This window comes from Cimex lectularius, unplaced genomic scaffold, assembly GCF_000648675.2.
Source record: "Cimex lectularius strain Harlan isolate CLEC.00 unplaced genomic scaffold, Clec_2.1 scaffold277, whole genome shotgun sequence".
NCBI classification, from domain to species: Eukaryota; Metazoa; Arthropoda; class Insecta; order Hemiptera; family Cimicidae; genus Cimex; species Cimex lectularius.
In genome coordinates this window covers 512,158-525,977 of record NW_019394221.1, presented here as the reverse complement: position 1 = coordinate 525,977, position 13,820 = coordinate 512,158, and the positions used below count along the sequence as shown (strand labels likewise).

Here is a 13,820-nt window from a genome sequence, read left to right as displayed (position 1 = left end):
ATATTTTGCCAGCCGAGGGAAAATGTAGGTCGTGGATCTGTCGGTTCCTCAGAAGTTTCAATAATAACGCCTTGGATAATAACAGATAATGTGAACCGTATTTTTCACTTATTTAAAAAAAAAATCAATCCCCTATCAAAATCTCAATTAAATATTAACAAAAATTTCTACATACTTTGATGCTAAATTATTTTATCCAGTTCTCTTAGGAAAATATAGGATTGATATATTATATAACCTATAACGGAATGTTGATCATACTGAAACTGATATTTTTTACATTCATTTAGTTGTATAGAAAATATATTACTTTTTGATTGATCCTTTAAATTTAGTAGTTTTAATTGGAACAATTATCCTATACATAAGTATTATCATTTATTGCAATATTCAATTAAATAAGGTCTTGCTTCAAAAGCTACAAAAAAGGGGGCGAGGAAAACATGCGGATATGATGTGAAGATGGCGAAATGTCGAAATTAGCGACGCAAAACTGAGAACGTGCGAGCAAAACCTATTAAACTAATATATTACTTTCATCATTTTTGGTCATTTTAGTTTTCCTACAGACTCCATTTTGGTTTGTACAACAATACCAGAAAATTGGAGGTAACCAGAAAGGTTCGGAGGGTTTAAAAATTGTCACAATTAAAATTAGTTTAGAAATATTTTATTCGATGAAGTAGTATCTATTGGCAAGTAAGTTTAGTTACTAGCCTAGTTATGCCCTTCTTATACATGTTTGAGACCTGGTAATTAAAAAAATAAATAAACTCATCTCATTTTCCAGGTGTTGGCGATCATTGAATCCCGATTGCGCTTTGATACTTCATTGCTAAGAAAAGGTGATATTCAGATGGGGCCAGGTCCGGAGAGTACTACGGTTACGGAGAGATGTGGTAGACCTTCCCAACTAACAACTTGTAAGTTTCATTATCATCTCCTTTGTCTGATTGTATGAGGTCTTTCGTTTCCTAGTGAAAAAGTACATTTTTTCTGTTCATGAGACAAGGTTGTTTCTGGTTAGGACAAGAGATACTCCTTGCGGCTTGGTTGAGTAGATTAATGCGGTCCGGTTATTTGGCAGGAGTTCGTAGTGCACAATGCCTGCCGTACTTCATCGAGCACAAAGCATCATCTTTTGATGGTAAACATTCGGTTCAATGGGGCAGGGTTATTGAAATAAATGTTGAATGTTTAGATTATGAAGCTTGTTACCGTCGGTCAATTTATGAGAAGCTCATTTTCTAGATGTAAATTAGAGCGAATGGTTTCATCGCTTACGTTGAACACTCTGGGCAGGTACTGACATGTTTGACTCAAATCATGTACGATGGCTTCTCTCAATTCGTCGTCAAAGTAAACGATGCCCAGATGTTTAGTCATTTTTGTCTTAGCTGGGTTGGACTGTCATCTTCATTGCTTCTGTGCCAGTTTGTCGAAAGGCCGAAACGCGCCTGAAAACAGGCATGCAGACCAACATGGTTGTTAACGACCAAAGTTCAGGTTCATTATTCCGGAGTCAACATGGAGAATCTCACGATATCCAGATGGTTTGTTTTCTTAATTGCAAACGATTTCGCACCAATTGGATTGCAATGTTGCCCGACTTTTACAGTCTATTTATTCTTCAGGATAAAAACATATGATATCCTTGAAAAGAATATACACCACATTTAGTTAAAAAACAAAATCCCATGTTTCACCCTTTTTTCCAGGGATAACTTCATTTTATTACCAATGGAAATTCACCATATTGAATATTTCAATTCAAGAACAAAGAAAGCCAGTTGCGTAAATTAGACCTTCCTACTGTTCATAAATTAAATTTTTTATAGGTGAAAACTCATACAAAATTAAACATCGGGGAAAATTCCCAGTTTGTAACTTTCATCTATTGTGTTCGATCTATTCTAATGGGTTTCCTGGGAGATTTTTTTTTTTTGGCTTTAACGAAGTGCAATTTTCTCAAGAGTATATATCTGGGTCTATATTAGATAGAAATACCTTTCCAAGGTATTACAGGGCTGTTGCATTAGTCTACATTGGTCACCTGTTGATAGTTCAATTTTTTAGTTAGTGTTTTTATTCCAGGATTTCTTCTTTCTCCCATTGGGTTGTTTTTGAGAGCAATCTTTTATGCTGCCTCATGCCTAGCCTCCTAGTAATTTTTATGTTCTTAAGCCCAATATTGCAGTGCTTGTTTTAATGCTGTTATAGTATATACCATAAAATGGATTTGGGACTCTAAAAATACCTTTCCTAGGTATTGCCCGGCATTTGCATATTTATGACAGATGCATTGGTCATCTGTTGATAATCCCATTGTTTTAGATAGTGTTTTTATTTCCAGGATTTTTTCTTTTCCCATTGGGTGGTTTTTGAGAGCAGTCTTTTTTGGTTGTTTCATGCCTAGCGTCCCAGTAAGTTAAGGTAAGTTCTAAAGCCCAATATTCCAGTGCTCGTTTTAATGCTGTTATAGTATATACTATAAAATGGATTAGACTCCAGAAATACCTTTCCTAGGTATTGCCCGGCATTGGCATATTTATGATCCGTTGTCTCAGTCCCTTCTGGACATAGTCTATATTGGTCATCTTTTGATAATTCCATTTTTTTAGATAGTATTTATTTCCAGGATTTCTTCTTCTCCCATTGGGTTGTTTTTGAGAGCAGTCTTTTTTGGTTGTTTCATGCCTAGCATCCCAGTAAGTTAAGGTAAGTTCTAAAGCCCAATATTCCAGTGCTACTTTTAATGCTGTGATAGTTCATACAATAAAATGCATTGGGTCTCTTGTTTATTTCCAAGCTACATTTTTAGCTTGTGTGTCGGCACCCTAGTTACCTGTAATTCTCTCATGTCCTTTTTTTATGGTATTTAGGAAGTGTTAGTTGATCTCGTAAGCTTGGAGAGCCTTTAGTGCTTCCCTATCTAATAGCATTTATTAATGTCTATTATTGTCCTTCATATTTTTTTGGTATTTTTGTTATATGTGCTCATGATTAGAAAAGTCCCCTTTCTGCCTAAACCGTTCGTTCCATTTCCCATTTTTTTAGCCGCCTGTGCCATAAGAAGAGCTGTTGGTTTTTCTTATTGTTTTCTATCTTTCCATTTTTTTCATAGTTTCAAAGTTCTAGTATTTTCTCTGATAAGAGTTTGTTTTAGCCGTGTCAGTTATTTTAAGTTTATCAAAAATTGTGATCAGATCAGCATTTGTTTGATGATTTCTTTCCTCTGCCCGATGAATTCTCAATTCTTCTGATAAGATTCTTTTACCTTTTTCTATTTCATATTTATCAACAATGTTTCCTTTTTATAATCAATTTTCGTATTTCCTGTTTGAGTTCTGTTGTTTTTATAATTGTGATTCTCTCAAATTTTACGTGTTGTTTTGCCCTGGCTTTTGCTCCATTTAATCTTCGTTTATAATTAATTTTAAATTATTATTGTTTTAGGTGCCTTCTCATTATGCGCAATTTCTAACGAGCCCTTTTATCGATGTTTATTTTCTATTTAGGACTTTTTGAAGTGTTCGTAATTGTCGACCGATAAACTCAACGAACCGTGTATTTCTTTTCTGTTTCAAGTAGAAGCAAAATGGGTTAAACTCGAGATTAAACTTTTAAAAATAAGGATGAAAATGACTACAGTTTTTGAACCTACGACTTAAAACATCAGCGGACTCAGCTTTTTGTTTTAAAAAAGGTAGTAAGTAGTATAAGTAAAAACTTAAAAATATAGTAATCTCGACATATTTAAACTCGTAAATGTTTCGAATGGAATAATGCGGAGTGGAACTGGTTTTCTATTTTGCCCCTGCCGTTCGTCCTACCTAAAGAGCGAGTCATGGTCAAGAACGATTTCTTACTTGTTATTAGAAGATAGTTAAAACTTTACAGCTCGGAAATGATTCGTTTTAATTATAATTGAAATCATTCCAAAGCGAAGGAAAATTAATCAGTAATGCCAAGGGAAACAAATCTTTCTTTATGCGTTAAAATTGATTTATTTACCTTCTTTTACTGTCATTTACAACTAGAATACAATTTGAAAAGTTGGTTCATTATTTTTCATATTAATTTACTTTTTCAAAAGATTAATTAAACTTGTCATGTAGATAATAATCGATTTCACAGTAATGATCAAAGCAGAAAGAATTTAAAAAAGGGGGAAAAGTTTAACTATCACTGGTAGATTTCCTCGTAATTTATAAATAAAAATGGGGTGGGAACTCTCTAAACTCTTCACAAAATTTTAAATTATCAAAACAATTTTTTATAAAGTTGAATCGTTTCTGTTGGCGTAAAGAAGTTTATAAGTAGAACTTGAAATTTACTTTCAACCCCTTCTTAAAGATTGGTCGATTTTGAAGGTATTCATTTTTTAAATTTTTAGATTTTTTCCATTTTTAAGTAAAACGAAGTATATCTTCATTAAAGCTCTCCGTGGCCATGTTATTTGTCGCCGAGAACCGAATTCCCAGATTAAACTACATTTGAAAAATGGCAAAAAGGAGGGAAAATTCGAAAGGTAAATTGAGATGGGGAGTTGGTGTCCGAGTGGATGGAAGTCACGATAGCTCAAGTGGTTAGAGTAGCGGCGTATTGAGCGAAGATCGTGGGTTCGAATCCCACTTGTGACAGTGACTTTTTCATTTCAACCAATACCTTACATAAAGATTAATTTGGTTAGGGATGGCTGATGACTTTTCGGGGGCGTCCGTGGCCGCAACGGTAGGCGTTTACACGGCGCTCATAACTGTAAAGGTAAAGGTCCCGGGTTCGAATCCAGCGGCCCTGCATTCGAACCCTACATACTTACAAATGGGCTTTTTTTTCAAAGGACCGGCACCCCGAGCGTTGATATAACCTCTACTGTTGCGAACCCTCGTAAAAAAAATTAATTAATTGAAAGAAGGCATTCATTTTGTTCACGATAACTTTCAGGCTTTATTTAAATGTAAAAGCAACATTTAAGTAAATTTCGTTTAAATTTTTGTTTTAAATACTACAATAAATAACATTTGAATGTAATTGTTTTATTCCAATCATAAACTTCAAGGATATGAAACCAACTGAAAAATGTTCTCATTTCCTGTAAATATTTTTTTTTTGCATGGAAAGTGTTTAATTGTCTTAGGCAGGGTCGTTAGAGCTCGGTGGATTTATGGCTCCGCTGGTAAAACTTTCTGGCTGTTGTAAATCTCGCGGGCGACGACAGTTTAACAAGGAAAATTTGAACTTCTTTCCGTCTGATTTCATACATCAGGACGTATTCTGGCATTGCTGAGGTACTAGATTCAAGTTGAATCTTCTTGAAACTGTGGTCTGCCGGGTTGATAAACCTATTGTTTTGATGGTTATCTATCGTCTTGGTCCGCCTATCCTCGCTGATATTTGTTGGTTCAGAGCGTTTCGGCATTTCGCCATCTTCAGTGTTTGAAGTTTTAGTTTTGAGGTGTGGGGCTGTGTAGGTATATGACAGAACTGTTTGCCGGTGTATTAGATGAATCAAGTCGTGTTTTTCGTATTGTTCTAGTCGCTATTTTTGATCTTCAGTCTTTTCTTTTTTTATGTGTCTAATGTTTGAGATGATGTAAATTTTGTTTGTTATTATTAATTTATGTTATGAGTTCCTTTTAGTGTGGAATGTGTTATGTTTATTTCTAAGTTTTCTAGTATGTTTATTTTTCTTCCTTTATGTATGTTATGTATTAGTTTCATGCTTGTTTGTACTGTCGAGGGTTCATGGCTGTTTTTTAATAGGTGGGTAATCATAATTCGATCTTCGGTCGTCAGCCCATAATGATTTGATGTGTTCTTCGCATCTGTCTTTTTTTTCATCAGGTCTGTCCGATGTATTTGTCTCCGTATAAGCTATGTGTAAATTCAGTTTATGTTCTAGTTGGTCCGTCTCGTCATTGTTTTTGCTTAGCAATTTTTCCATATGTGGTTATCAGTGCTGTTTTTATGCTTATTTGTTGCATAATTTAAGTTAGTTTGAATGTTTCTTTCCCAATGTATCTTAATGTCAATTTAGTGTATGTTTTTGTGGTGTTGTTTTGTTTTTGGGTGCGTATTTTGTTTATTACTTTGTGTATTTTTGTGGGGACCGGTTATTTAATAATTTATTATATTCGTGAAGTCAAGAATGAGGTAGTTAAAAAAACACCTTTTTGATTTTTTTCCCGACGTTTCGACCTTTATGCCCAGAAAATAACCCAGCAAAGGTCGAAATATCGGCAAAAAAATAAAAAAGGTTAGTTTCCAAACTACCTCATTCTTGACCGCTCCTCACGAATCCAACAAATTGTTTATTAGTTTGTTGATTGTGTTTGTGTTATAGCTGATACCGGGGTGATTATGCTTTGTATTAATTTTTTGTTTAATCTTTAATTAATAATAATAATAACACATTATTGATAGAATCGATCAAGAGTTGCTGATATCACTGATACTGATGACCTGATGTAATGATCGAGGTTATTGTCAGGGTTGGGGGGGTTTTTTAATAAAGGACTCCAAGCTTTCAACTTTATTTGAAGCCATCATCATGGACTTTTTGAACAACATTGAACAACAATACGAACCTGAAAAAGCCCTCAGGATAAATGACTTCAATTAAATGTGTGGCGATTAGTGACCGTTAATCGATATTTATCTAGAAATCGTGAGATGCGGTCTGGTGTGATGTAGGTTTCAGAAAAACATTTTCTTTATCGTGCCAACGTTTCGATCTTTATTGAGATCATCTTCAGGGCCTGGGATTTATAAACATTGTTTACATAATTAAACAATTACATTTTGGATGTGAAAAAGTGAATTTATACAATGCAAAATATATTTTTTATATATTCAATCAAAGTATTTCTACTCACTCAAAGTGTTTGTCTTCTGTGTAAAGTGTTCTTACACAGAAGACAAAAACTTTGAGTGAGTAGAAATACTTTGATTGAATATATAAAAAATATATTTTGCATTGTATAAATTCACTTTTCCACATCTAAAATGTAGTCGAATAGTCAAGTCACACAACACAAGTCGAAAGCTTGGCAGAACTGACTTTGGTTTATGAAACAGTCCCAAACCTCACCACAAACTCAATAACTTCATTTGTTAATTAATTGTAATTACAACCTTTGATCAATTCTATTAATAAATTATAACTCAACTGAGCAACATATTCATCATGACCTTTTTGGACAACTATACGAACCTGAAAAAGCCCTTAGGATGTCTTCAAATCAAGCCGAAAGCTTAGCAGAACTGACTTTGGTTTAAGAAACACCCCAACACTGACCAAAACCTCGATCAGTACATTTGTGTTATTACAACCTTTGGTCAATTCTAGCAATAAATTATAACTCAACTGAGAAATACTAATCATGGCCTTTTTGAACAACTTTGAACAACAACACGAAACTGAAAAAGCCCGGAGGATGACTTCAAATAAAGTTGAAAGCTTGGCAGAATTGATTTTGGTTTAAGAAATGTCTCAACACTGTCCAAAACTTCAATCACTACATTTGTGTAATTACAACCTTTGATCAATTCTATCAATAAATTATAACTCAACTGAACAATATTCATCATGACCTTTTTGAACAACATTGGACAACAATACGAACCTGAAAAAGTCCTGCGGATAAATGACTTCAAATAACGTCGAAAGCTTGGCAGAATTGACATTGGTTTAAGAAACACTGACCAAAACCTCGATCACTACATTTGTGTAATTACACCTTTGATCAATTCTATCAATAAATTATAACTCAACTGAGGAACATAGTTATCATGGCCTTTCTGAACAACATTGGACAACAATACGAACCTGAAAAAGCCCTGAGGATGACTTCAAATAAAGTCGAAAGCTTGGCAGAATTGACTTTGGTTTAAAAAACACCCCCTAACCCTCACCACAAACTCAATAACTACATTTGTGTAATTACAACTGTTGGTCAATGTTTTCAATAAATTATAACTCAACTGAGGAACATATTCATCATGATCTTTTTGAACAACATTGAACAACAATACGAACCTGAAAAAGCCCTGAGGATGACTTCAAATAAAGTCGAGAGCTTGGCAGAACTGACTTTGGTTTAAGAAACACGATCGCCACATTAGTCTAAAAATAATAATTTTTAATATTAGTTGTGTAATTTAATATTTCAAGTCTTAATGTTTCTTTATATAAATTAATGTTTTATAAAAATAAGTCGTAATTTTGTATTCAAAGTTCTGTCTCGGATCTTTTGACAGACTTTCCTTTTATTTATTTATTTACCCTCGCTCCCTTCAAAGCTTCAAGGGAGAAAAGCCAGCCTAAATATGTCCTCAAAGGAGCAATTACCCATCGATCGCGTTCCCTGCAAGGCATAGACACAAGATGTAGTTTTTAAAAGTAAAAAAAAAAAAAAAATTCAAGCCGGTACGCTGTTTAATAACATCCGTATACGTATAAATCCGTCTGAGGCAAATATCGTAATGATAAAGAATCATATAGTTGCAAATCTGCTTTAACCCAATTCGTCCCAATTCAAATAGTTCATGGTTCAGGCGGAATCGTCATTGCATTATGATACATGTATCTAAATAGGAAGTAGGGCGACAACCTCGACCCAGGAACGTGATTTGATAAAACCACGAAACCCCTTATCAATAGCATATTATTTTCTTATCGACAAACTATATACAATATATTGTCAAACATTACGATCTTACGCTAACACCCTTCAGATTTATCAAATTAAAAATCCGTAAAAACGAGATTTTCTTTATAAAAAAAAATATATATTGTCCAGAGAAGAATTATTTAATATTTATTTTTAAATTGTACAATCAGCACAAATACTACATAATACCGATTTATTATCCAAATGTAAAGTTTACATCTGAATTCACTCACCTCATCTTATCACGAATTACCATTGGATAAAAGAGTAATTAGAAAAACATAACCAGGGTGGCGTAAAATTATTCAATGGTAACGAAAAGAGATATTTAATTAATTAATATCAAGATAGTCAGGTCAACATCCTTTTTAATCGCCTAGATAGGAGATAAAAACGATCTGGACTATTTATTGTACCAGGTGACCAGAAAAGTTCGTGCTGTTTTTCCATTTTTTGAACGTTTTAATACCGTTATTCAACATAACTACTTTCAATTAGTTATTCTGTTTATCTAAGCCTTGTTCGAGATGAAAACGTTAGTGTCACGAGCGGGATTCGAACCCACGACCTTCGTATTCGAATCCCACTCGTGATACTTTTTCATCTCGACAAGACCTTAGACAAACAGAATAATGAATTGAAATAATTAATATGGTCTATTATGTCTGCTAAACATATTTGGATTACTACTTACATTGGAAGATTAGGTGTTTACATCATGCAATATCCAGAAGATAATGCGACTTTTCATAATGAAAAAGGTGTCTTGAACAGTTCACTGTAAATTATAAAATAGTTTCTTTCTTATGACTTCAAAACCCATATGAATTTTAGACCGAGGCAGCTTGTAAAATTACACTCCGTTTGGTAAAGAACTAATAAGTGAACGCACTGTCCAAAAGTGGTTCAAAATGTTCCCAGGAATGAGTGGATTGATGATGAACTAAGTTTCTGGTAGACCTGTCTTGAATTGCAATGGAGGAAAGCTATCGAACTTGATTCGAGTCAAACTCTTTAAAAACCGCTCGTGGAAGCAGATCAAATCATAAAATGACCGATGATCAAGCTTCACCGTGTCAATATTTGCTTTTTATTGCTTACGCTGCACAAAGTACATTTTTTGACCGGGTTGTCACATTCCACAAAAAATTGATCCTGTATATCACATTATTTTATCCTGAAGAACAAATAGACTATCAAAGTAGGGAAACATTGCAACCCAATTGTTTGCAATTGAGAAAGTAACCTCTGGATATCGTGAGATTCTCCATGCGGAGTAATGATCCTGAACTTTGGTCCTTACCGACCATGTTTTCAGACGGGTTTCTGCCTTTCGACAAAATGGCACACTGAAGAAGGCCGAAACGCATGTGACAGACCAACCCAGCTTAGACAGACAAAAGTGACCAGCAACGACCAATTGTGGTACAACATATAACAACATTAAAACAATCACTGGAATATTGGGCTTAAGAACATAAAAATTTCTGGGAATACCGATCATCCTGGTCTGCCTATCTGTTGTCAGACGCGTTTCTGCCTTTCGACAAACTGGCACACTGAAGATGGCCGAAACGAATGTGAGAGACCAACCCAGCTTAGACAGTCAAAAGTGACCGGCAACGACCAAACATCTGGACATCGTTTACTTTGACGACGAATTGAGGGATGCCTTCGTACTTGATTCCAGTCAAACATACAGGACCTTGCCAGAGTGTTCAACGTAAGCGATGAAACCATTCACTCTAATTTCCATCGAGTTGAGAAACAAAGAACACATCTTCATTGTCTAAACATTTACCATTTATTGCTTTTCTGGCACAAAGATTTATTGACCGGATTGTCACATGCGACGAAAAATGGATCCTGTATAGTAAAACCAGGTACCATTGGTTTTCACCAAATGGTCTTGTCTCAATGAATATTTATCAACAAAAGGTTTAGTGAAATAGAACGGTAATTTAGTGAAACGGAACAGGCATTCTGCACTATGAACACCTGCCACGTGGCTAGACCTACCTCAGAAATCTATAGCCAACTGGCGAACAAAAAGTCACCAGTTTTTCAAACGAAAGATTTCTAACAAGAACGACAAAGGAAGAGATAACGTAGCGTCGTTGGGAAGGCCTAACACACCTTCGGTACTCTCCAGACCTGGCCCCATCTGACTTTCACCTTGACTTCGCATAAAACATATGCGCAATCGGTAGTTCGATAATCACCAACCACAAGAAAATAATCTGAGTTTACTTTTTAAGTCCCGGGACTCAGAAATTTATAAGAAAGGCATAACTAGCCAGTAACTCTAGTAACTCGTAGGGAGATGTTTGCCAATGGAGTCTATTTCCTAAAATAAAAATATATCTAAATTAATTTTAATTGTGTCACTTAAACTCTTTAAACCCCGAACTTTTCTGGTATTATTTTACAAACGAAAATAGAACCTATAGAAACAAATGCTTTCTAAACAGTCAGAGAAACGTCAAAGTCACCAGGAGGTCATACCATCGTCTGTAACCGAATGATTCAGTCCATTGACTCGAATATCAAATATTCTCCAACAAAAGATATACTTTTTAAATTCAAATCGTTCCTCAATTCGTTGTCATTCAAGGCGGAAGACCTACCGTGGTTCATCTTCAATCCCCTCACTCCCAGAAGCAAACTTTTTGCGCTCATTTGCCCTCATTAGCTAAAATTCCTACAATCAGCGCGCAATTATGGTTTTAAAAGTCAAGGGAAAGAAAATATTTCATAATTTACAGTGAACCGTTCATTACATTTTTTCTTTATGAATTGACGCATTATCCTCCCCGTATTTCGTGATATAAGCTATATATAATTCTCCTTTGTAAATAGAAATGTTGATCAACAGTATTAAAACAATAACAAATAGTAACAATAGATTAATATTTACGACAAAACGTTACAAGGTTTGAAAACAAACGTCATCTTTTGTAATTTTTTCGACTGCTTGACAGCTAAATATTTGTTCAAACACCATTACTACTAACATTTTTCTTTCTTTTTTCATTATCTGTTACAGTGTAAAATACTGGAATAAAGAAATTATGAAGAGAGCAAAATTTTAAGCGCGGTCGAACGGAAGATCGATAATACCAACTGAAATTACCCAAAGGACAAGGGTATAAGTTGGCAGATGCTGTACCATCATGAGATTATTACATACAGACCGCAAACTCTAATGGATTTTTCACACAGAGCAATCAAACCGACGCATAATAAACGTTTATTTTCGTTCCACTTATTTCCTTTCTGTTGACGCAAGTAGTATCAAGGTTTTTCGTAGCCAATTTACATCGAACTGACATTTTTTTGTGTTATTATTTGTAAAAACGCGCAGTTTTGTTTAATAATGTTTAGTTTAATTGGCGATATTTAGATTTCTTTTTCGATAATGTACAAAAATTCAAAAACTTTCACTGGAAAATCAATAACGCGAACAAAATAAAATTGGCCTACAATCCTTCAAGAAGAATTGGGGTTGATAGGTTCATCGATTTTTTTGAATTTTATTTGTGAAATAACATATCAAACCTTCATTATTTTAACATATCAACTTTTTTTATTCTTATTGCAGACTCACTCAGTTAATTTTTCCGAATCGGTATCTTCGTTGAACATTAGTCAGCAATTTTACCGGCCTTGATGAATCTGGTCCACCTTTTCTCGCTGTTTGATTGATTAGACGCGCCATTTTCAACAGATCCCTATCATTCGAGATTTCAGTCAATTCTGGCATATGTCTTAGACGTGTAGAAGGGGAACTAATGCTCTTATTTAGATTTATACTGGCAGTAATCCTGAAACAACACAGCTATGTAATTGTGAATTGTAATTAAAATCGTCCGACTCTGAACTGTTCTAATTTGTACATCCTGTGTTTTAGAGTTGTTTTGAGTTTGTGCGAGATACTTTGCGATTGTACTTAACTTCAGCCAATTAGTAAAGTCGAGATTATCCTCCGTTTTAACCATTGCCACGCAGGATCGTCGTACTTGCTGATGTTTGCTATTTTCTTGAAGAATACTTTACCTTGTTTATCGTGTTTGTTGAATTGGAATAAAATAGCACAGCTGGATGTTTAACAAACAAGAAAACACGTCCTAGCCACACGATTCCTTTATGAAATTCACGTACTCATAAATTATTTTTACATTGTATGCCAAATGTATCACTTTCATCAGTGCGTTTTGAAACAATTGGTCTTTGGAATACTGCACAATTTATTCTAAATGTACAATCCAATAACCAAGGTTTTTTTAAATCAAATCTAATAAAGATAAGCTTGCAATCCTACAGGGAACATCACTTTCCACTTAGATTCTAGTATTATCTGGAGTCCCCCAAGGAAGTATCGTTGGCCTGATCCTTTTTAAAATTTACCATGCAGTCATTCCTACTGCCCCAAACAGAGTAAGTCATGGCCACGTTTATCAACGACAAAGCAAATCTCTCTTATTCCAACCATCGCGTTTTAAGCTCTTTTCTGCAAAGTTCACCCGCAAATGAATAATCAAAGTGAACGAAAGCAAATGTGTTCAAGCCACTGTCGCACAAAAAAAGTCAATGGCCCCATGGGATTGACTAAAGTAGGTATGTATCATGAGCCGGTTATGGTTTTACTACAAATACCAGGAGATGTAAAATGAGCCAATGAAAGAAGAAGTTGGAGTCATAAAGACATAACGTAGGTGTAATACCATCAAAAGCACATCCATTAATTAAAAAAATTATTATGTAAGTGAAATGTCGTCAAAAACGTATCAGTCAATTTTAAACAAATAAATTAGTTATTAAGGGTGAAGTTTACTGTACATTGCGCTGAGCCTGTCAACGAATGCTGCTGATTTCGTGATTCTCGTATACTGACTGATGACCTGATTAAAGCTTGTTTTGTGAATGCTTGTGAACGTCTATTTCAAATATAAATTTCTTAACTACATTATAACTCTACCCAATTTGATCTCTCCTGATTCCATTGTGTACTGCTTGCGATTTTTGAAGTTATTTATAAGTTGCAAACACCCACGTTGCCCTATGGCCACATTCAATTCAATGTTTTCTTCGTGTGCTCCCGACATAATTGAATTGGTCATTTTGAAAAGGGGCTATCTCCAATTT

The 13,820-nt window shown here is 34.7% G+C and overlaps 1 protein-coding gene and 1 long non-coding RNA gene across 2 annotated transcripts in view; both read left to right on the top strand.

Annotated features, from left to right (window-relative positions):
* LOC106666990 overlaps positions 1 to 13,820 on the top strand; it is a 72,740-nt gene that overhangs the window by 51,395 nt on the left and 7,525 nt on the right. Inside the window, exon 3 of the mRNA XM_024230310.1 lies at positions 791 to 923. Within this exon, the coding sequence (XP_024086078.1) occupies positions 791 to 923 (133 nt within the window). The remainder of the gene's footprint in view (positions 1 to 790; positions 924 to 13,820) is intronic.
* LOC112128312 lies at positions 2,642 to 12,555 on the top strand. The gene is made up of 2 exons (XR_002910937.1): positions 2,642 to 2,718; positions 11,722 to 12,555. It is a non-coding gene; the product is annotated as an uncharacterized LOC112128312 (long non-coding RNA).